The sequence below is a fragment of the Mus musculus genome, chromosome 2, assembly GCF_000001635.26.
Source record: "Mus musculus strain C57BL/6J chromosome 2, GRCm38.p6 C57BL/6J".
NCBI lineage: Eukaryota > Metazoa > Chordata > Mammalia > Rodentia > Muridae > Mus > Mus musculus.
In genome coordinates this window covers 166,789,959-166,813,526 of record NC_000068.7, presented here as the reverse complement: position 1 = coordinate 166,813,526, position 23,568 = coordinate 166,789,959, and the positions used below count along the sequence as shown (strand labels likewise).

Below are 23,568 nucleotides of genomic sequence, written 5' to 3'. Positions count from 1 at the left end.
GTTTAGCCTTAATTCAGACAGCCTTGGCTCTGTCTGGACAGGTCCAGATGACTGACACCATTAACACTTTGTCAGCCTCAGTGACTACAGTCATAGATAAACAGGCCTCAGCTAATGTCAAGATACAGAGAGGTCTCATGCTGGTTAATCAACTCATAGATCTTGTCCAGATACAACTAGATGTATTATGACAAATAACTCAGCAGGGATGTGAACAAAAGTTTCCGGGATTGTGTGTTATTTCCATTCAGTATGTTAAATTTACTAGGGCAGCTAATTTGTCAAAAAGTCTTTTTCAGTATATGTTACAGAATTGGATGGCTGAATTTGAACAGACCCTTCGAGGCTTGCCATCATTCAGGTCAACTCCACGCGCTTGGACCTGTCCCTGACCAAAGGATTACCCAATTGGATCTCCTCAGCATTTTCTTTCTTTAAAAAATGGGTGGGATTAATATTATTTGGAGATACACTTTGCTGTGGATTAGTGTTGCTTCTTTGATTGGTCTGTAAGCTTAAGGCCTAAACTAGGAGAGACAAGGTGGTTATTGCCCAGGCGCTTGCAGGACTAGAACATGGAGCTCCCCCTGATATATGGTTATCTATGCTTAGGCAATAGGTCGCTGGCCACTCAGCTCTTATATCCCATGAGGCTAGACTCATTGCACGGGATAGAGTGAGTGTGCTTCAGCAGCCCGAGAGAGTTGCAAGGCTAAGCACTGCAATGGAAAGGCTCTGCGGCATATATGAGCCTATTCTAGGGAGACATGTCATCTTTCATGAAGGTTCAGTGTCCTAGTTCCCTTCCCCCAGGCAAAACGACACGGGAGCAGGTCAGGGTTGCTCTGGGTAAAAGCCTGTGAGCCTAAGAGCTAATCCTGTACATGGCTCCTTTACCTACACACTGGGGATTTGACCTCTATCTCCACTCTCATTAATATGGGTGGCCTATTTGCTCTTATTAAAAGAAAAAGGGGGAGATGTTGGGAGCCGCCCCCACATTCGCCGTTACAAGATGGCGCTGACATCCTGTGTTCTAAGTGGTAAACAAATAATCTGCGCATGTGCCAAGGGTATCTTATGACTACTTGTGCTCTGCCTTCCCCGTGACGTCAACTCGGCCGATGGGCTGCAGCCAATCAGGGAGTGACACGTCCGAGGCGAAGGAGAATGCTCCTTAAGAGGGACGGGGTTTTCGTTTTCTCTCTCTCTTGCTTCTCTCTCTTGCTTCTTGCTCTTTTTTCCTGAAGATGTAAGAATAAAGCTTTGCCGCAGAAGATTCTGGTCTGTGGTGTTCTTCCTGGCCGGTCGTGAGAACGCGTCGAATACAGAACACCACAGCAGATCCCCTAGAACTGTAGTTGCAAATGGCTGTGAGACACCATGCATGTAGGTGCTGGAGGTCAAACCTAAGTCCTCTGGAAGAGCAGCCTGTGGCCTTAACCGCTGAGCCATCAATTGAGTCCCCTCTGTTTGGGGATTTTTTTTTTTAAAGTTTCTTCGTTTGGTTTTGTTGTTGTTGTTGTTGTTGTTGTTGAGCCTGGGTTAGCCCTGGCTGTCTTGGAACTCACTTTGTAGACCAGATTTTGTGTGTAAACTCACAGAGATCTGTTTGCCTTTGCCTCCTGAGTGCTGGGATTAAGGGTGTGCACCACCACTGCCCAGCTTGCTTTTTGTTTTTGTTTTTGTTTGTTTAAAGAGCAATGTGCAGAGGTTATGAGTCTTGACAGTTCAGTTTCTATGAAATATATCACTTGCAGACAAAATCCCTAATCCAGACACCAGGATTTACTAAAATTGAAGGATTTATTCTGGATAGTATTTCAATTAATTACTCTATTTATTTTTGGATCTTGAGATAGAAGTTTTTCCATAGAGCCTTGGCTAGTCCAGAACTCACTTTGTAAATCAAGCTGGCTTCAAATACAACAACCTCCTGTCTCTGGCTCTTGAGGGTTGGGATTACAACTGTGCACCCTGATGCCTGACTGATCACATGTCATTTCTAAGACAGGAGCTCAATAAGTAGCAGAGCATGACTTCCAACTCATGATCCTCCTGCCTCAGCTTCCAGAATGTTGGGAATACAGGTATGTGCCACATTAGGCAAGTAGCAATATTTTTACTATTTTTCAGATTTCACATGTAAGGTTCTTCCTGACAGTGACAAGAAGGGATTTTGTGCTGTGGCTAGGACGTCACACCTGCTAACAGACTCTCTGTACTGAGTGATGTCTCTAGGCCTAAATGCCGACCATTCACACACAACTCAGGCTTATAAATATATTTTGTAACTCTCTCTTCTGAATGACATTTAAACAAGCTCAACCAACCAACCAGCCAACCAACCACCACTACCCGTCATCCACCTCTCCTTCGTCCTCCTCACAGTACAGCTGACCCTGGAGAAAGCCTTGCCTGTGCCCACTGTGTCTCTACCTCCCACCCACACCAGTCGGTCTTTCACTTGCAGTGTGCCGCTCAAACAGCTCAATGGATGGCCACCCACGGCTCACAAGCTTCTCAACCGGTATCAAAGAGAGAGAGCAGCATGCCTGAGACCGGACTTCATCCTCCACAGCTTGGATAAGTGGGAGCTGCAACCTCGCTTGCCCGCCCACTATGTAGCTGTGGGCAAATGACTCTCCTTTGTTTCCTGCTGTAAGAGTACCCCAAGCAGTCATCAATCCCGAATATGGAGCACAGAGCTCAGGGCTACTGGTGCAGATAACAGGAATCAGAAAAACCTAGCTCAGTGATGCTCACCTGAAACCACCTTCCAACACAACAGACAGAGTAGAATACTGCAGAAAAAAAAAAAATCTTTTTGACCAGAAGGTTTCAAATGTAACTTAGGGGCTGGTGAGATGGCTCAGTGGGTAAGAGTACCTAACTGCTCTTCCAATGGTCTGGAGTTCAAATCCCAGCAACCACATGGTGGCTCACAACCATCCGTAACGAGATCTGACGCCCTCTTCTGGTGTGTCTGAAGACAGCTACAGTGTACTTACATATAATAAATAAATAAATCCTTAAAAAAAATAAAAAATTAAAATAAACAAAACATCTAATAAAAAAATGTAACTTAGAATTCAACTTCAGAAAACAGTCTCTTCAGCAGAGTGCAACCACTGTTTCCAACTCTTAGGCCTTAATGGAGGAGATAATAATAGTAAGGTCCGAACTAAAGCTCACAGGAGCACTGTGCCTGGAATTCAGAAACAGCAGCTAGTGCATAGATGCTATATGACATGAACCCACAGCCAGTTTCCGATGACAAATAGATACATGTTTGTTTTTATACTTTCATGATGGCTGAGCATGACAGCTAACAATTACAAGAACACTTTGGCCCTTTCATATGCTTTGTTCATATTAAATTATTAAATGGATTCTCTCTCTCTCTCTCTCTCTCACAACACACACACACACACACACACACACACACATACACACACAAGAGGATCATTAGGTTGATTCAGTTAAACTGTAGACAAAATTTCCCAAATTTAACTTAAGTCTTTTTATTTTTTCCTTTTTGATTAACCTTCCAAACTCCATACAATTTAAAAACAGAATATAAAGAGACATGGAGAAAGATGGGCCATAATAAGGCAATTACAAAAGGAAGGTTTTAAGATTGGAATTAAACTCCCAAACAGAGGGCTGGAGCCGAAAGTCAGGAGATGATTAAGGCATGTCCGGGCTTCATTAAAGGGACAAGAGCAACAGTGTCCTTGGGGAGAAATACTCTCCCAGGCCCTTGGTTTCCCCTGCCTAGGACACCAGCCCTGATTTGGACAGTCATCTACCTATGCAACTGATACTCAGAGAGATGACTCACTGAGTCACTCCAATCCTGTTCTACCCTGCTCATCGCTGCTGTTACAAAAGACAACTCCTGTCCTCACTGCATTTAACAGATCAGCACTGTAAGGAGCACAGCCTTCTGTCACAGGATCTTCTTCTTTCTTTCTTTTTTTTTTTTTTAGAACAGATTTATTTATTTTCGTGAGTTTGTCTACACGTATGTACAGCGCATATCATGTGTGTGTCTGGTGCTCACAGAAGCCAAAAGAGGGTGTTAGATGCCCTGGCACTGGAGTTACAGACTGCTGCGAACCACTTACTATATAGGTGCTCAGAGTAAACCAAAGTCTTCTGGAAGGGATCAGCACTAAAGCTCCTATTTGCCAAGCCAACTCTCCAGTCCCGTAATTACTCTTATTTATTATATCTACAAACCAAGCAGATCACTAAGTGACTCCTGAAAGACTAATAGATGCTGTGCTAATAATCGAGGCAGCAAGCATCTGCAGAGCACCTGCTCTACCCCAAGAGTTTGCACATGCCAAGTAACTTCATTTTAACAGCAACACTGACAAGCGTGTAAGATTAACTATAAATACAGCAAGGGAAGGGAGGGGATTTGAATCCAGGAAGTCTTGAATCCCAGAAGGCTGACTTCTCAAGACCTGAGATGAAGCCCTGAAGCCCTCCCCACTCCCCTGACATGCTATAACTGGCTATAACCTGTCACAGAAACAGGTTCCAGTAAGAACTCTATCAGTCAAGCACTCTAGCTTTCGGTGGTCACTTAGAGTTCTCACCAAAATTAATGACAATCTATATAGTATCTTTAAACACATTTTTCTTCTTGGGGTTGGAGATAGTTCAGCATTTAAGAGGCCTGGCTGTTCTTCCGGAGGACCCAGGTTCAATTCCCAGCACCCACACAGCAGCTCACAACAGCCTGTCTTGTTCTTTAACAGCAGTTCTAAGGGATCTGACACCCTCACACAGACATGCAAGCAAAACACAATGCACATAAAATAAAAACAAATTATTTTTAAGAAGCAAGACAAAAAAACCCTCTACTTTAAAAAAAATAAAAATAAACACATTATATTTCTTACCCACTCCCTCACTGCAGCCGTTTTTCCTGATTCCTTCCTCGTTTTTATACATGCATGTGCCACCACGCCCACTTATTTTTATTTTTAAGGTTTATTTATTCATTTAATATATACGAGTACACTGTAGCCGTCTTCAGACACACCAGAAGGCGGCTTCAGATCCCATTACAGATAGTTGTGAGTCACCATGTAGTTGCTGAAAATTGAACTCAGGACCTCTGGAAGAGCAGTCAGTGCTCTTAACCGCTGAGCCATCTCTCAGCCCAAGTTTTAATTTCTTGTTCAGAAATTTTAGCATCAAATATCACATTGCTGGGGTCTGCTTAAATTGTCCTGCGAGCCATACTGGGCCATAACACTGAGACATTATTAGATGGTTCTTTTTTTTTCCCCTCGGATTATATTTTTTGTGTAAAAGTTCAGATTTATTTTTTCCAATTTAGGCTGTAGAAATGCACGTTTGAATTATATATTTATACACACGTGTTCTCATGTGTGAACATGCATACTTACTGCATACACACATGTGTAAGAAATGGCCCTGACAGGAGGTAACTTCACTCTAGGTTATGTGAAATTGGAGGGATGGCTTGTTATCAGTGGTTAGGGAGTTCACACCCAGGGCTGGCTTAAAGGAGCTATCATTTAAGATAGGAGCTATGTGCTTAGTTAGGTGAAAAGACTTTATTTCTGAACAGTTAAAATACTGCAGAGTACCTGTGCCCCCCTTATCCTGTATCTCAAGGCCTTTTCTTGGGTCTCAGTAACCTCATTTAAGAAGAGGAATGTATGGGGCTGGAAGGGTAGCTCAGTGGGTAAAGTGCTCACAGTGGAAGTGTGAGGACCAGCGTTCGGCTCCCCAGAACCCATTTTTAAATACAAATAAGCCACTCGTGTGTGGTGGCTCCCTATAGCGCAAGTTCTTGGGAGGCTGAGACAGGGGGTTCTTGAGCAAGCTGGCTAGCTAGCTAGCAGAATTGGTGAGCTTTAGTTCAGGGAAAGACACTGTCTTGCATAAGTGGAGAGCAATCAAAGACAGCCAGCCCGGCAGTGGTGGCACATGGCTTTAATCCCAGCACTTGGGAAGCAGAGGCAGGTGGATTTCTGAGTTCAAGGCCAGCCTGGTCTACAGAGTGAGTTCCAGGACAGCCAGGATTACACAGAGAAACCCTGTTTCGAAAAACAAAAACCAAAAAATAAAATAAAATAAAAATAAATTAAGAAGTTAAAACGTGAAGCCCTATGGCAAGAATGGAGTCTAGGAGGGTTCAGCCTGAGGCTCATGCCTCCCTCACAGCTGCTTTTCCAATGCTTACCCTACATTCCTGATAGAACAAAACCCAACTCTTGGCCCTGGTTTTCAAAACAGAAAAGCTTTAACATTTAGGTCTCAGTAAATCCCTTCCACAGACCCTGAATTTCACAAGATTAGCTGCTCAGGATTACACAGGCCTCAAGCAACCCCCAAGATCAACAACAGTTTCTGACCCTTAGGGACTCTCAAATGCTTCCCACATATTTGAGGCCTGAATCTTATTCACCGGGAAGTGCAAAGCTCACAAATCCATTCCAAGGTCTCAAGTGGACGTTCTCCTGCACCCATGGAGAAGAGTGACTAACAGAAACTCAGCCCTTCTGTTTACTCAACCTTTTAGGACAACAGGCCTTTTAACCAAATCCCATGGATTGCACAGGGCGATGAATTCACAGGGAGACAGCTCTGGTCAAATGTCCTGACGCTCTCCGTCCACAACTTTTTTCCTCTTGAACCTCCACACAGTCGACATTTCTTACCTTTCAGACCTGGGCTCAAATGTCACACTTTCAGACAAGACTACTTTCCTGACCATCCAACCTAAAGCAGACCTCAGGTCCTCTGTATCACTTAAGTCTTTTTTCTGACAGCAGTACTTATTAGTACTGTTTTGTCTGCTCTATCAGAACCTAAGAAGATCCACAGGGACAAAGGATTCCATTTCTCCTTCATAGACATCTCCTCAGTACCTGCTACACAGGCTCTCGAGAAGTAACTAAAGATAGGAGACTGATGTTGGTGTCAACTACCGAGCTTTTACCTAGTTAGGAGCTAGAGACTTCTGTCTTTCCACAATCCATGGATCCATTCAACCAGCAAATATTTACTGAGCAACTACTGTGTGCGAAGCACTGTCATAAATGCACAGGACACCGCATTGAAGCAATCAGACAAGTATCTTTGCTCTACAGAACCTTTATTTTAGGGACCCGCCCTAAAATGAGTAGAAGTCGTACACGCTGTCCAATGCCTGAAATATAGATCATCTTACATCCCTTCCAGGCGAAGCGCCCTGGGAACCCCAATGTTCTCCAGTGAGACATTTCCCAAACAAGCCTCCGGGGTTCCTCGGCACCAACCGGGCAGCTCTCTGACCTGCTCTGATCGCTCCCGTGGGAGAGCCCCCAACCAGCATAGTGGCGCTGAAGGAAAAACTTAAGATCGAGAGCTACTGCTTCAGAGGACTTGGAGATGGTGAGGGGAGGAACCAGGAAACGGGACAAGGAGTCGTGGCAAGGGCCCCAGGCAGGGAAGCTGGAAAACCAGCCGTGGCTGTCACCAACTTGCTAGGTGACCTTGGGCCAGTCTCGGCCGCCCCAACACCAGCTCCCACGGGGACAGCGAGCGGAAGAGGACGGGAGGGTGGGATTCGGGCTGGGAGGAGTGGAGGGCAGCAGGCCCGGAGGGTAACGGCCGGCGTGGGGAAGCCGGCGCGGGCCAGGCCGGGGTGGCTCACTCACCGAGCGCCACCTGGCAGGCCCTACGCAGCTGGGAGTGCTGGGGCCGCTTCACCTCCTTGTCAGCTAGGATCTTCTCCAGGGCCCGGGACACGAACATGCTCTTGGTCTGGCTTTCCTGCATGGCCCCGGCCTGCGGGGGCCGGCGACCCCGCGAGCCGGCGGTGCGAGCGAGCAGGAGAGCGAGGCTGAGGGCCCGGCGACCCGGCCGGCACCGGCCGCGTCCGTGCGCGCCGCCCTGTCAGGAAGAGACGCCCCGGCCCCACGGCGCCGCCAAGTTGCAGCGCGTCACGTGACCACGTGACTGGCGGTGTCGCTGCGTCTGCTGAGCGTCGGTCGACCCTGTGACCCCAAGGGTGGGGGGCCGGCCGGGAGGCGGAGCCAGAGTGGGGTGGAGTTCTGTGGGTGGGGCGGGTGGGCGGGGCAGTAGACCTGTGGTGGGGCGTGGTCTGTTCGGTTGGGGCGGGGCCTACGCGAGTGGTGCTGGTCCGGGCGTGTCTAAGTAGTATAACCGGGCCAGGTAGGGGAGTGATGGTCAATGACTATGAAGGGGAAGAAAATGCAGGTCAAAGCCTATAGACATGGGCAGCCCTGAAGGAAAGATGCAAGTGATCGGAGGTAGGAAGAGACTAAGAGCATGCGCTAGATATGCTGAGAAAAGCGAAAGAGGGAGTAAAGGGGAAAGAAAAAAATCGTAAAAAGAATTAGTGAGGGCTGGTGAGATAGCTCAGTGTTTAAGAGCACCGACTGCTCTTCCAAAGGTCCTGAGTTCAAATCCCAGCAACCACATGGTGGCTCACAACCACCCGTAATGAAATCTGATGCCTTCTTCTGGAGTGTCTGAAGACAGCTACAGTGTACACATAATAAATAAATAAATAAATAAATAAATAAATAAATCTTTAAAAAAAAGAATTAGTGAGAGTAATAATAGTCGAGAGAAGAGAGATGGGCAAAAGGAAGTGAATGGAATGAGAGAGGTGACAGAGAGTAGGGAAGGTCAGATGCCGGATCCAGGAAGGGCAGAGAAATCAGGGATGGAAAGGAGGCTCAGGGAAGTTAAGAACCAGGACTGAGGATGAAGCCAGAAGGGAAGAGAGAAGAGAGAGGAGGGGAGGGGAAAGAAGGGTAGGCTGGAAGGTATATTCACGGTGTCTATCTCTTCCAGATTTGTATCTCTGACAGCAAACCACACCAGCCCTGGACACAGTCCTGCTGCCACAGGAGAGAGAGCTCCTGGCGGGCCAGTTTGTAAGAAGTAATCCTTCTGTCGCTAGAGTTTTACTTGTTTGTTTTGTTTGTTGTTGTTGTTTTGATACAATCCTGATGTGTATCGCCGGCTGTCCTTGACCTTGAACTCAATGTCCTCTCTGGGATGAGGGACTGAGTTGCATATTTTACATACCAAAGCTGACCTGGCCTCCAGGTTCTCCCAGCATCCCTCAGTCCCTACCTGGCATCCCCTGCTCCCAACCCTGAACTTTCCAGCACAAGGGTTGGGCTGCCCTTCTCCTTCCTTTTCACTCAGAGGCAGAGGCTCTTCCAGACATTTTGGCTTCTCTCTCTCTCTCTCTCTCTCTCTCTCTCTCTCTTTCTCTCTCTCTCTGCAAGCACTCTTCCTCTCTTCCCATGGCGACTTGCCTTGCCTCCTTCCTCAGGACCAGTGAACTCAACTGAGAGCAGCTTCGCAGCTTCCCAGGAAACCTACATTTAATATAATCTTACCTCTCTTGAATTGGCTCAATTCACCGGCAGGGAAATAACTTATCACCCTCCTGAGCTGGGATTGTAGGAGGAAGCCACCACACCTGAACATCTGCTTTCTAAGTGCCAGTCTGTGCCAATGCTACCAACAACTCCCCTTTTCCTGGTCTGTTTTCATCAGCCTCCAGTACGGAGGACAAAACCGGAGAAGAAACTGAGCCAGGTGGCCAGTGTGGCATGGCCGGTACCTGAGTGGAAGACAGGGCCTTGTCTTGACAGTACTGATGCTTCCCACACCACCCCTTGCTTTTTTCCCACAGGGCAGCCTTGATACTTTGTCTCACAAGAAGCAGACAGTTCTTCCTCATGGAAATTTTGGGAATGTCCCATGCCACCATGTTCAAATGCTCAACTCAAATATCCATTGTCACTGTGTCCCCTAGCTAATAGCTAATATTTATAATAGCATTTGTGGACCTTTTGTATTTTCAGTTTGTGGGGCTCTGCCCCTGGACTGGGGTGGGGGGGAGGGTCCAGTCCAGAGGCAGGTGGAACACTTCAAGTTTGTAAATTCCACTGATTACAATGTGACTCAGAACTACAGCTGGGCCTCAGAACAGATACCACACAAGGCTGGTAGGGCTGCAGCCGCAGCAGGTGTAATTGTGCCTGTTTGTCCACTGAATTAAAATTAGTAACTTACACACTGCTTTCTTGTGGCCTTTTTTTGTTGTTGTTGTTTTGTTTTTTTGTTTTTTGAGGCAGGGTTTCTCTGTGTAGCCCTGGCTGTCCTGGAACTCACTCTGTAGACCAGGCTGGCCTCGAGAGATCCGCCTACCTCTGCCTTCCAAGCGCTGGGATCAAAGGCATGTGCCACTACTACCTGGCTTGGCTCATCTTTTTAAGGTCATTATCATTGATTAAAACTATGAGAATAGAAGATGTTATTATCATGAGTTTCTTTTCAAAATAGTTACTGGAGGCCTTTGGTTACAAAATGGTATGTCCTACCCACTGAGATTGTAAGCTGTAAGCGCCACTGGCCCTGCCTGCCATGTAGTTTTCAGCTCAATGTTACAAAAGAGGGGCCTCTCTAGCACCCTTTCTGAAGGCCCTCCATCACCACCTGTTTCCATGGCATCCTGTTCGATTTTTAAAAATTAGATGTTTATTTACATTGCAAATTTACCCCCTTTCTCATTTTCCCCGTGAAAACCCTATTCCATCCCCCCTCCACCAGCTCACTAACCCACCCACTCCCACTTCCGTCCTGGCATTCCCCTACACTTGGGCATTGAGCCTTCACAGGACCAAGGGCTTTTCCTCTCATTGGTATCCCACAAGGCCATCCTCTGCTACATATGCAGCTGGAGTCATGAGTTCCACCATGTGTACTCTTTGGTTGGTGGTTTAGTCCCTGGGAGCTCTGGGGGTAGTGGTTGCTTCATATTGTTGTACCTCTTATGGGGCTGCAAACCCCTTCAGCTCCTTGTGTCCTTTCTCTAGCTCCATCATTGGAGACCGTGTGCTCAGTCCAATGGATGACTGTAAGCATCCACTTCTGTATCTGTCGGGCACTAGCAGAGCCTCTCAGGAGACAGCTACATCAGGCTCCTGTCAGCAAGCGCTTGTTGGCATCCGCAGTAGTGTCTGGGTTTGGTGACTGTAAATGGGACGGATCCCCAGGTGGGGCAGTCACTGATGGCCTTCCCTTCAGCCTGTTCGCTTTCTTACTTGCAATGCATTTATGTGTATATTATCTATTGCTATATGGCAAATGATCTGAATACCTAGTAGTTTAAAATTATACATCAGAGTGTGTAAAGGGTACCTCTCTGATGCCAGCTACTCAGAATCCAATGAGGAGAGTAAGTTCAAATGAGTTGCTAGCTTGGGCAACTTGGTGGGATTAAAAAATTAACAATAATAATAATAAAAGCAATATCAATAATAACTGGGTATGGTAGTGCACGCCTTTAATCCCAGCACTCAGGAGGCAGAGGCAAGTGGATCTCTGTGAGTTTGAGGTCAACCTGATCTACATAGGGAGTTTCAGAACAGCCAGAGCCACGTAGAGAGACTCTGTCTCTAAATAAATGAATGGATAAATAAACAAATAGAAAAAACAAAACCAGACATGGTAGCTCATACCTATGACTCTGGCACTCTGGGAGGTTGAGGCAGGAGGATTGCTGCAAGTTTGAGGTTGGCCTGGGCTATATAGTAAGACACTGACTCAAAAAAAAAATCCAAATAAAAATGAGAACAAGTTAGAGAGAGAGAAAGAGAGACAGAGAGAGACAGAGAGACAGAGACAGAGAAACAGAGAGACGGAGAGAGGCATTTATCACCCCACAGTTCCTATGGGTTGTAAGTTTGAGGCTTTGTGGGACCTACTCTTGGGAGGGTGAATTCCCAGAGGCCCCTGCCATGGCCTTAGTAGTAGGAGGTCTTAGTCAACCCTCTGTGCAGGAAGCTGGTGGCATATGCAAAATCAAGGGTGGGAGAGAGAGAATGGAGAAGGAAACAGAAGTGAGTTTTACAACAGCCCTCAAAACCACTCACTGTGCAGACTGACTGGGGTATTCTTGCAACTCACACATGGTAGGTAAGGGTGCTGGCGACATGCCCTTGAAATGATGAGCAATACTTACATTCCAAACACAATACAGCTTTGTTTTGGTGTACACACAATGGCATTGGAGTGAGTGACCAGTCCAGACACACTGGGGAATGATCAGGTGCCATCTTCAAAGGAATGTCTCCACAATGGGTTTGCTGGCTTCCCCCAGGTGTGTGACTTCCATGGCTTTGCTTAGGACACACAGTCTGGACTCTATGCAAGAAATGGCTTCAGGTAACTTATCCATGGCCTACGACACTTCACTCAGTCAGCCACCAGACATGGAAGAGCATGACTTTGATTTCAGCACTCCAGAGACAGAGGCATGTGGATCTGTGAGTTCAAAGCCAGCCTGGTGTATATAGTGAGTTCCAGGACAGCCAGAGCTACATAGAAAAACCCTGTCTCAAACAAACAAACAAAAACAAATAAAAAATGGCTCAGTGGTTAAGAGCATTGTCTGCTCTTCCAAAGGACCTGGGTTCAATTCCCAGCACCCGTAGGACAGCTCTCAACCATCTGTAACTCTAGTTCCAAGGGATCTGACACCATCACACCAATCATACAATTAAATAAATTATATATAAAAAAGAATAAAACCAAACCAAACAACCCCCAACAAAACAAAACCAAACCCACAAAAACCAAACCACCTAGCCATCACAGCTTCTAACCACGCCCTGGTCCAGGTACCACATCATCGTGGCGAGAAAGATGAAGTAACAGCGTCAGTGTCTGCTCTCTGGTTCTGCCTGAGGAAGAGAGACTCCAGTTTTCTGCTCAGTCACCTGGAATGAGAATCCCTCTCTTCAGATTCTCTGCCAGGTTGTTGCCAGAGGATTCAGTTGGCGGGCTGGGTGTTTGTAGTGCCCTATTCTCCTCTGTTCCACAGACTGGAATGCAGACTTAAGGCTAGAGCTCCAGCAGAAAGCATTTAAAAGGTTTCGTTTTTAATTATGTGTCCTCTGTTAAATTTATTTTTAACTTGGGTCCTCTGGAGTAGCAGTACACTATCTGTCCGGATCCAGCAGCATTTTTAAAAAAAGAATATTTTAAAATTTACTCTTGGCAATTTCACCCATGTATGTTGTCTTAATCAGGGTTACTATTGCTGTGAGTCACCATGACCAAAAGCAAGCTGGGGAGGGAAGGGTTTACTTCTATTACACGTCCGCGGCACCGTTCATCTAAGGAAACTCAAGCAGGAACCTGGAGACAGAAGCTGAGGCCGAGGGCAGCGGTAGGTGCTGCTTACTGCCTTGCTTCTCCCATTGCTCAACAGGATATCTATTAGGACCCAGGACCACCAGCCACAATGGGCTGGCCTTCCCACATCAATCACTAAGAAAATATCCTACAGGCTTGCCCACAGCCCAGTGTTATGGAAGCATTTTCTCAATTGTGGTTCCTTCCTGAGATGATTATAGCCTGTGTCAAGCTGACATAAAACTAGCCAGCACTTATATAATGTATCTAATTATATCCATCCCTAACTCCCTCCAACATGTTCCCCTCCTACTTTTTCTTTCTCTACACTGAGCTCAGTCAGTGCAGACTCCTGGAATACTGGATGCTCTAGTTGGCTTGTTCTTGTGCCAGTGACCAAAACTCCAGCATCAACTTTTGTAAAATAACATGTCTTTTCTGGGCCGGTGCACGTGTTTCCTGGTGTGTGAGTATGGAAGTCAGAGGACACTTGGCAGAGTTGGTCTATGGTTCCAGTCATCCCTGACGACCTGGGTCATTGGGCACCTCTCTACCTGCTGAAGCCATCTCACTGGGCCAGCAGCAGCAGTTTTATTTGAACACTTTCCTTCTCGCCTGGGCTGGGACTTCACTGTGCATAGACACCTCTTTGCTTTCGGCAGACTGGGGGAGAATTGTGGTCTCTCCAGTTTCCCCTCCACTCAGCCCTCGATATTTCCTTCCTCGCAGTCCTTCTCTCCCAGTGCAGGTGAGTTGTCACTGGCTCTTCTCCAGGCTGCCTTTAACTACTACACACATTTGGTTTTTCTGTGCTGGTTTTTCTGATTTGTTATTTTTATTTATGTTGAGTAGACTGTAGTTATCTTCAGACATACTAGGAAAAGGCATTACAGATCATGCGGTTGCTGGGAATTGAACTCAGGACCTCTGGAAGAACAGTCAGTGATCTTAACTGCTGAGCCATCTCTCCAGCCCGTCATGGTGTTGTTTGCCCATCTCTTCCTTGTTCCATCTTTGTCCCTGATCATCAGACTTCACTGCCAAGTTGACTGGATTTGGGATCTCCTGAGAGAGGCACCTTTGAGTGTCTGTGAAGATATTTCTAGGAAGGCTTCACTGAAAAGGAAGATCTATGGAAATGTTGCTGGTGCCATTTGGATTATATGTAAAGGAGAGAGCTAGCTGAGCACTAGATGCCATCTCTCTGCTCCCATCCATCTACGGAAGCCTCCAGAACTTACTCCTTTCCACTATGAATTGCATCCTCTCCATCCCGGAGACAAATGAACCTTTCTATTGTTAGACCGACAAGAAAATATTTTTTTTGTCCCTCTCTCTTCCGGAAAGGACTAAACATGTAAATAAGTTTCAGGTAAACAGATATCTTTTGTTAGTAGGTGTTAGGGTTGAAAGATTCATCGGAGTTCCTGGAAAGCCAGGCGATGGATGCTGAGAAGCACATCTCAGCCTTCAGGAGACAGAGTCCAGCTCCTTTCAGTTTGTTTCTCTCCCTCTGCCGCTGATCAGTAGTGGAGTTGCCCCTAGGGTCTCCCCGTGGCAAGGCAGCCAGTCCCAAAGATCTGGTGTTGGGTGTATGCCTCCCCCACTCCCCTCCCCATCCCCAGCAGACTCCCCTTATTCTCCAGTCACCATGCTGGACAACAGCCTGGCTGCCTTCCTGGGTGTCCCTGAGGCAGCTCAGCTGCTCTCCCCACACCTTCAAATGGTGCCTTGTTTTGTTTTCTGGGGACAGGGTCTCTCTTTGTAGCCCTGGCTGTCCTGAAACTCCCTCTGTAGATCAGGCTGGGCTTGAACTCACAGAGATCCACCTGCCTCTGCCTCCCGAGTGCTGGGATTAAACACATGCATCACCACTGCCCAGCTGAGAGATTTAAAAATAATGCATATTTGTGTGTCTGTGTATCGGTGTGTACAAATGTGAGTGCAGGCATCAGTGGTGTTCGAGGGATGTTGGATGCCCTGGAGTTGGGGTCACAGGTGGCTTTGAGTTATCCAAGGTGGGATTGGGAACTAAGGTCCTCAGCAAGAGCAGTATGTGCTCTTACTGAGCAAGACATTTCACCAGCGTATTTCTCAGTGCGTAAACACACACACCCCTCCCATGCCACTGGGGTTCAGAGCAGGTTCAAAGCAGCAGCATTACTGTGAATGGACTTGAGGATTCTCTTCAAGGTAAGAGTTATGTCTGGTTTCACCACCCACCAGTTCAGCTGTCTTCTACTGGTCTTTGGGCCCCATTACACTGAAGACATGTCAGTCTAGGTATTTCAGACCCCATAGAAGCCAGGTGTCATGATGTGGTTTTGTTTTGTTAGGCCTCTGCAGAAGATTCTGACTCTAACAGCTGAAGCAGTCCCTGCACACACTGTAGGATGTGGGGGGAGGGGGGAGGCTTTTTTTTTTAATGTGCATTGGTAATTTGCCTGTACATCTGTGTGAAGGTGTCAGATTCCCTGGAACTGGAGTTGCAGACAGTTGTGAGCTGCTATGTGGTGTTGGGAAGTGAATCCAGGTCCTCTGGAAGAACAGCCGGTGCTCTTAACCATAGCCATCTCTGCAGCCTCGGGAGGTAGGTTTCTTAAGAAAGTGAGTTGGGTGTAAGCAAGCCAGGGGACACAGGAGAAGCTGGCTTCTGAAGGGAACCCTGGGCTCAGGCTTTAGATTGTATCGTCACGAGAGCCCTGCCCTACGCAACGTCAGCCCTCCAGCCCATCTACAAGCAGCCACTCACCTGGAGAGCGCCAAACCGCAGTCTTCACGGACCCCCCAATGGAATGCATCACTGGCAACAGACTGCTCCAAAAGTACCAAGCCTGGAGGAGATGCAGGTCCTCTCTGGTCTGCTAAGTGATCTCCCAGACTCTGGGTCTGGAGTTCATCTCTGCCACACAAGTCTGTAGGAAGCCTTGCTGGCCTGATCCCCAGTCCCCACACTCCCATGCAGAACTGTCTCCTGCTCTCTAACAACCTTCTTGACACCTGTCCTGGCTTTTTAATCCCCCTCAGAACCTCAAAAAAGCCTGAAGGAAGACTGTTTCCTGCATCTCAGACTGGGGTATCGTCCACCTCCCTCCCTCCCTCTCCATAGACTGTAGTCCTTGAAGATGTTCCTGTGTTGGCTTTCCCACTTCATGGTATCCTGGGGGAAAACACACCCATAAGCTGTATTTTTGTAGCCCTCAACTCTGTTAAAGTAATTTTCCACTTTAAAATGTAGGGATATTATTATTGGCTAAAATGTCTAGACAGGCTGAAGAGACGGCTCAGGGGCTAAGAGCACTGGCTGCTCTTCAAGAGGTCCTGAGTTCAATTCCTAGAAACTACATGGTGGCTCACAACCACCCGTAATGGGATCTGATTCCCTTCCCTGGCATGCAGGTATACACGCAGAAATAGTACTCACATACATAAAATAAATAAATCGGGAAAAAAAAAAAACAGAAAAAGCATATGTGCTGCCTTTCCACAGGACCAGAGTGTTTCTCAGCACCTACACGGGACAGCTCACATCTGATTGTAACGTAGGCTACAGGGGTTCTGGTGCCCTCTTAAGACACCTGCATATACACATGTAAAAATAAATATTAAAAGATGTCTTAGCTAAGCAGTAGTGACATACACCTTTAATCCCAGCACTCAGGAGGCAGAGGAGGTGGCTCTGAGTTTAAGGCCAGCCTGAGCTTACAGAGTGAGTTTCTGGGACAGCCAGAGCTACACAGAGAAACCCTGTCTTGAAAAACAAAACAAAACAAAAATTTAGGAAGCTGAAGAGATGGCTCAGCAGTTAACAATGCATGCTGCTCTGGCAAATGGCAGGACATGTACACCAGGCACTAATGTAGCCTCTGTAACCCTGCTTCAATCAGACTTAGCCCAACCCCCGCCAGCTACCACCCCACGTCCTAGCTCCATTCCGCCCATTAACATAAAAATAGTTTTGTGAGCCAGTGAGATGGCTCGCCGGATACAGGATTTTATGGCCAAGCCTAATCACCTGAACTCAATCCCTGAAATCCATATGGCAGATTCTACAACACAGATCCAGAGAGCTAACTCTCAAAAGTTCTTCTCTGACCTCCATGGACACATTTGCACACACACAAAATAAATATAAGAAGATATAAAAACAAATAGAGTCATAGTTGTTTTGTTTCTGACAGAATCAGTGCAAAGTCAGGTATGGTGGCTTATAACCTCTTCCAAGCAAGCTGAGGTAGGATGTTGCCATAAATTCAAGGCTAGCCTGGGCTACCTACCCAGTTCTGCCCAGAATAAACCTCATGTACATGAAGCCCCTGAGAACAGTGAGCCATGGATGGTGGTGGCCCAGCACGATCACAGACCACTTAACAACCCATGCTTTGCTGAGGGGTCCAGCCTCGTCTACATCATCCTTCACCGTGAGCCAGTTCACCACAGCTCCACTACCCGACCATGGACCGCTTTCGCCCTCTCAGGCGCACCTCATCTAACTTCTTCAGCACTGGACTGGACTTCTTGGACGAGGCCCCGTAACTCTTCAGAAAGGCTTCAAACGCGGTCTCGGTGTGGGGGTGCGTGCTGAGGAAGGCCTTCTCCAGGACATAGAGGTCGACGCCTTTATCTTCCGGCAGTCCTGAGACAAAGCTCAGCCCAAAGTCGATGAGCACGATGTGCAGCTGCGCCAGGGGCCGCCTCAGGAGCATGTTGGAGGTGGTGAGGTCCCCGTGAATGAGGTCTTGGTCGTGCATTCCGGCCAGAACCTGCCCCATCCTCCTGGCCAGGTCCAAGAGGCACTGGGGGTCCTTTTCAGTCTCCATAGTGGATTGGATATAATCCCGAACAGTCACCGAGTCTTCGATTTCTTCCATATATAAGCAGTTAGACGCATAGTCCACAAAGAAGACGACTGGGGCAGCTATCCCTGCAATGGACACACGTGGTTAGGGAGCGCATCTTCATGAAGGCCGGCTTCATGCACAGGCAGACAGTTTCTCAGCCTAAACCTGCTTTGGAACAGGGTTTAGACTACTGTGGAAAATGATACAATTTATCCAGAGCTTGCCCTGTTAAAGCCCTGCAGGACTACGGCCTGAGACCAGGCCAGGGTAAGTCTGGAAGTATCAAGGCTTGCTCCTCCTTTCTCAAGCCACCTGAGGACTGGAATTCATTGCTGCTCCCTAAAAACAAACAAAACAAGAAGCCAGAAGGAAAGCATCCTGCAGTCTGAGCAGTTTCTACCTGACAGTCACCAGGCAAGTGGCTAAGCAGGGTGTCACCTTACAGGCTCATCTGTGTTCTGGAACAGGCAGGTTCAAATCCCTTATTAGGCGTGAAACCTCAAGGTTCCCTTAGCTACTCTATGCCTCGGTCTCCACAACTGTAAAGTGGTAACAAAACCTCCAGTTAACGCCAGGAGTCTCTCCTGAATGTCAACCAGGTTCAGAACAGTTTCCTAGAAACTGGGGTACCAAGGTAGCCCCCACCCCTGTCTGGTAAAACTTACAAAAGGTAAAGGAGAATATATGAACACTTCTTTATAATTCCATTGCCCCTCTAGGGCAGAAAAGCACAGGCCTGTTCACTGCTGCGTTTCCCAGTCTCCTGGCACCTATCAACCACTAAGGAGAAAAGAACAGAGGTGTAAAAGCAGAGGCCACAGTTCTGGGCCACCAAGTCAGGCGGCCTGGTGGCTGTGAAACTTCTGGCCCTTTCCCCGTTTGTGTCTCAGTTTCTCAAGAGGACAAAACTTTTCCGTGGGGCTAGCAAATGGGTGTTAAAAATAGATGGGAGTTGTGCTAATCAGATCTCTGAGTTATAGATCTGCCTGGTCTACATAGTGAGATTCACGAAAGCCACAGCTACAATGAGACCCCCGTCTGGAAAAAAACAAAACCAAACAAACAAAACACGATTTCATGAAGTCTGACATTTATTGGATGTCATGCCAACATACACGTTTGTATAGGCCACTCACAACATCCCCGAGATGCGAACTCGACTATGACTTCCGATTAGAACTCGGGAAATTTAGGCAAGGCAACTCACAGAAGGGTATAATCTGAATTCAGAAAGCTAGCTCCAGACGCGCGCCTGGCAGGACAGATGCTTAAAACTACCCAGGGCGTTGTTATTTGGTCCGGACCCCCGGAACTCGGAGCCCGGTCTCTCCCGTCCCACCGGTCTCCCGCAGCCCTGTCTGTCCCGTCTCCCGGAGCCCCGTCCGGCCCCCCTCACCCGCACGGCGGCAGCGGAGCAGCGCGCGCGCCTCCTGCACCGTCCGCCGACGGCCGAGCCGCGCCTCCAGCTCCGGGTGCCGGTAACTCTTCGGGAAGCGGTGCTTCACCACGGCCGCGCGGCCCTGGAAGCGGCCACGGAAAACGCGCGCCTCGGCGCCCTGCTGCACCAGCTCTAGGCCGCTCAGGAAGAGGCGGCTCCGCTCGCGCGCCGCGGCCAGCGCCTCGGCCTCCGCCTCCGAGGACACACCAGCCATGCCTCCGACTCCTTCCGACCCTGACCGCGCCGCTTCCGCTCGCTTCGGAAATCCTCCGGCCTCTTCCGCCATGAACACCGCTCCCACAACACACTTCACCCTGCTAGTGTGGTTCCGCCTCGCGACCTTTCCGCGCTCAGCGGAGCCTCTCGGACCTGTAGACTTGGCCCTTCCCTGTAGACTTGGTTCCTGTCTGTATCCGTGTGCGCTCGGCAACTTTTAGTCAACAGCTTCTCTCTCTCTCTCTCTCTAGCTCTCTCAGGAAACTCGTTGGCGATGCTGTTGGGGATACTCTGCTCCTTTCTACTAGCATAGAAAAATCCTTTACTTTTTAAAGACCGGATCTCACTGTGTATCTCAGGTTAGCTTTGAACTTGTGATCCTCACACATTAACCGATGGAAACGTACTATGTAATCCAAGAGGGAAGGACAGACAGACTAGGCAAAGCTTTCTACCTGGTGATGCCAACCGATGTCAGCAGCCCACACCATCCCTTTGAGTTCCGGTTTCCTATTCTTCAGAATGAGGCTGCCTGGTTCTTCTGGGGTTGGGGCTTATCAGAATTTAACAAGAGCCTGATTACAAGATGCCGGTGGACAGAGGCCCTCTTCGCATGACTTCTGTGTAGGATAAAGGGCCAAAGAAAAAACACCTTGACCTTAACTAGACCTCAAGCCTAAAACCAGGGCCAAGAACAGAAATGCATCAATCACTGAATTGGCCCCAGAAACCCACCAATTCCTGAGCTGTTCCAAGCTCAGGAGTTGAAATCCCAGCAATCCTCACCCTGGAAATCTTTACCGGGAAAGCTCCCGCCATTCCCAAGAAACTCCATATAAACCCTGTCTGCTGCTCAGTTCGCTGCTGCTTCCGGCTTGAGCAGAGGCAGCCACCCTCCCAATAAATCTCTTGTGTGAGGTTTGTTGTGCAGTGTAACTTTGTGGTATTCCTTGACTCCCGATAGCCAGGATACCTCTCAGAGTAGCTTTGCTGAGGAACAGCTGTAACTTGGACTGGGGAAAACTTCCCAGACAGCAGCCGCCACAGCAGAGCTGTAACACTTCTATAGGGGAAGCCTTTCCCTTTAGAGCTGCAACACTCACACTCTGCCCTTCTTATTCCTGGAACAGAAGAGAAGCCCTTGGATCCCGGGTTGCTATGGCACCAGCATCTTGGCTCTGTGGTCCCTGGGTTTCGTTCATATTCATGACAGGTTCCTTTTCATCATCAGACCCTTTGTGTGGCAGGATGTGTTCTCCAGCAAAACACACCCAGAACCCGTTCCGTTTACATCCCCCAGTGCTCAAGTCTGTAGCTTCATTATCATAATTGTTTGTGTCCACACAGCCGTCTCTATGGTAACCAAACCCATCTGAACCCTTGCCTTAGAAATCTACTGTGCAAAGGTGCTGACCAGAGCCAGGCTTGCTAAGTCAGGCTGAGTTTAGCTCTGTAAACCTGGTTCAAACCTTTCAGTGACTCTGTACTGTGCTAAGAATTCAGACCTAAAACTTCATCAGCCCATATGGCCCTGCAGGGACCTCCTGCAACTCTTATAGATCCTTCTCTCACCAAACTATCTCCTATTCTCTGCAGAGCTGGGACAGAATGTTTGAGTATTGGATTCAGTATAATGAGAGAGCTGGGCCAAGGTCCTAGTACAGTGATGAACAGGGTGGGCATTTTGTACTATTCACAACTGCGGCGGCGGCAGCATATGGCATACTAAAACCAGGAGAATTATGTGAGACACAGCTCCATGGAAGCCCATGGAACGCCATCTTAATTTATAACCCAATGCTTCTCAAGTTCTTCCTCTTTGCCAGCTCTCACCCCAACAGGCTTTACCTTCTCAGGAGCTGGCACTTGCTGTCTGCTGCCCAGCAGGGGGCGACTCTCCTGCATCATTAGGTGCTGTGCTGGCCATTGGTAGATTTTGTGGCCCTCTTTTTGTGGTGCCTATTTGTTATGCAGCAACTTTGTGACAGAAGCTGACTATTACAAACAAGTACAGAGAAAGACATGTACCTAAATATTTGTACACATACAAACAGAAATATATACACAAACACACAAACAAATGCAAATACACAAGCACAAATAAATACACAAACACATAAGTAAATGCAAATAGCACATAAAACAGTCATATATATATACACGTGACAGTCACGGTTACACAGAAAAAAAAACTTGTCTCAAACCCCCCCAAAACAAAAATTAAAATTAACAAACAACAACAAAAAACCCAACCAAAACCCTGTCTCAAAAAAGGAAAAAAAAATCACATAACATACATAAACAAGGCACACAAAATCATTTATGGATACATAAATACACACAAATACACACAAACACACATAAATACAAAATACAAATACACACAAACACACATAAATGTCAGAGAGAAGCTAAAAACTAGCAGGTGATCTTCTGAGATGGTTCTGCCATGGACTATCAAAGTTAATGACAGATCTGCTTTTCTAGGTAAGCCAAGAAGATTACACTTTAGGAAAGATTTCTGCTGTTAATATGCGTTTCCTGTTATTATTAAATTTATATAACAATCACTACACATTAGCTCACCCTTTTGAGCAGATCTCTGCAGAACAACAATGCACGGTCTTGTAGTGATGTTATATAGACACATAGATGACTTCTTAATTCTTAATGATGATCCTGAAAGAATTCCTAAAATTATATCAGTGATTATTAACATCTTTTACAATAGGACTGCTATTAAGTTCTCTCTGATAATCAAAACTTCAATGAGAACTCTACCAGTCTTGAGTTAATTGCTTCTGAGATAGCAAACACTCATCTACAACTCAGAGCACATTCTAAGAGGTTGTAAAACAATTAACCAAAGGTCATAAAAAGGAAACTAATGATTTACTATAGGTGCAAGGACAGAAGATAAAATATTGACTGGAGCCGGGCAATGGTGGCACACACCTTTAATCCCAGCACTTGGGAGACAGAGGCAGGCGGATTTCTGAGTTCGAGGTCAGCCTGGTCTACAGAGTGAGTTCCAGGACAGCCAGGGCTACACAAAGAAACTCTGTCTCAAAAAAAAAATATATATATATATATATTGACTGGGTTTATCCATATGTAACTTACTAATTCACAAAAAATAACCTGCAGAGCTAGTGACAGATGATGAATGTTAATGGTCATGCATGTAAAATTTCTCTGTTGTAAACTTCTTATTCAATTTATGATTTGAATTTATGTGCAAACTTGTGATGAACTTTTTACCATGTGATCATGTATTCTGAAAAATGGATAAATGCTGAGGACAAAGAGAGACAGGATCCCCTTTTCCTTAGAGAAATGAAAATTTTTTTAGAGAGAAGAACCTTTTAGAAGGACTTTCTTAGAGAACTTTTATAGAAAACTTTTTAGAGAGAACTTAGAAATAAAGATTAAAATCACTTTTCAAAGTGTCCCCCTTCTCTTCCTGCAACTTCACCTAGCAAGCGGGAAGATAGAGCCTTGCAGTTCCTTAGTGATAGAACAAAGGCCAGTTTACTTAATCCCCTGCTGTTCTAGGATAAGGTTTCTGGCCTCAGGAACTCAGGCAGTCAGCTACAGCAGCAAAGTGACTTAGATTTAAGACAGATAAACATCTTATTATTAAACTGTAACCCAACCTTAAATATCTCACAAGACCAAGTCTTGCACCTGCTGATGGTCTTCCAGCTCTGCTACCTCAAGAGAGAATCAAGATAAAATAAGAATTGCCAACCTGGCCCCTGGCACATAAAATAAAAAACATACACAGTCACACAGAATCACAACACACACATAAACACAACACACACAATCACAAAACTTACAAACGAGAAA

The 23,568-nt window shown here is 46.9% G+C and overlaps 2 protein-coding genes across 7 annotated transcripts in view; both read right to left on the bottom strand.

Annotated features, from left to right (window-relative positions):
- Arfgef2 (ADP-ribosylation factor guanine nucleotide-exchange factor 2 (brefeldin A-inhibited)) overlaps nucleotides 1-8,076 on the bottom strand; it is a 92,602-nt gene extending 84,526 nt beyond the window's left edge. The window contains exon 1 of one of the 4 annotated variants that reach the window (XM_006500484.4): nucleotides 7,692-8,076. In XM_006500484.4, coding sequence (XP_006500547.1) covers nucleotides 7,692-7,812 — 121 coding nt within the window. In that variant the 5' untranslated portion in view covers nucleotides 7,813-8,076. The remainder of the gene's footprint in view (nucleotides 1-7,691) is intronic. The other 3 variants (XM_006500483.4, XM_030252278.1, NM_001085495.2) reach the window with 3 other exon arrangements.
- Nucleotides 8,077-14,034: 5,958 nt separating this feature from the next.
- Nucleotides 14,035-21,068, bottom strand: Trp53rkb (transformation related protein 53 regulating kinase B). 3 transcript variants are annotated; one of them, XM_006500371.4, is made up of 3 exons: nucleotides 20,820-21,068; nucleotides 19,459-20,336; nucleotides 16,448-18,145 (listed from the first exon to the last, which is right to left on the bottom strand). In XM_006500371.4, the coding sequence occupies exons 2-3, from the start codon at nucleotides 19,784-19,786 to the stop codon at nucleotides 17,667-17,669; spliced, it is 807 nt and encodes a 268-aa protein (XP_006500434.1). In that variant the 5' UTR covers nucleotides 19,787-20,336; nucleotides 20,820-21,068; the 3' UTR covers nucleotides 16,448-17,666. The 3 variants fall into 3 exon arrangements, with proteins under 3 accessions (NP_076304.2, XP_006500434.1, XP_030108048.1); NM_023815.4 differs by lacking the exon at nucleotides 20,820-21,068 and having other exon boundaries at nucleotides 14,035-18,145; nucleotides 19,459-19,760; XM_030252188.1 differs by lacking the exon at nucleotides 19,459-20,336 and having other exon boundaries at nucleotides 17,364-18,145; nucleotides 20,820-21,033.
- Nucleotides 21,069-23,568: the final 2,500 nt, after the last annotated feature.

Bases quoted from the DNA above. Each gene is read 5' to 3' on its own strand.
- Trp53rkb (XM_006500371.4), bottom strand. From the start codon at position 19,786: ATGGCGGAAGAGGCCGGAGGATTTCCGAAGCGAGCGGAAGCGGCGCGG. The intron at 18,146-19,458 runs GTGAGGGGGGCC...TGTCCATTGCAG, and splicing joins GCTCCGCTGCCGCCGTGCGG to GGATAGCTGCCCCAGTCGTC.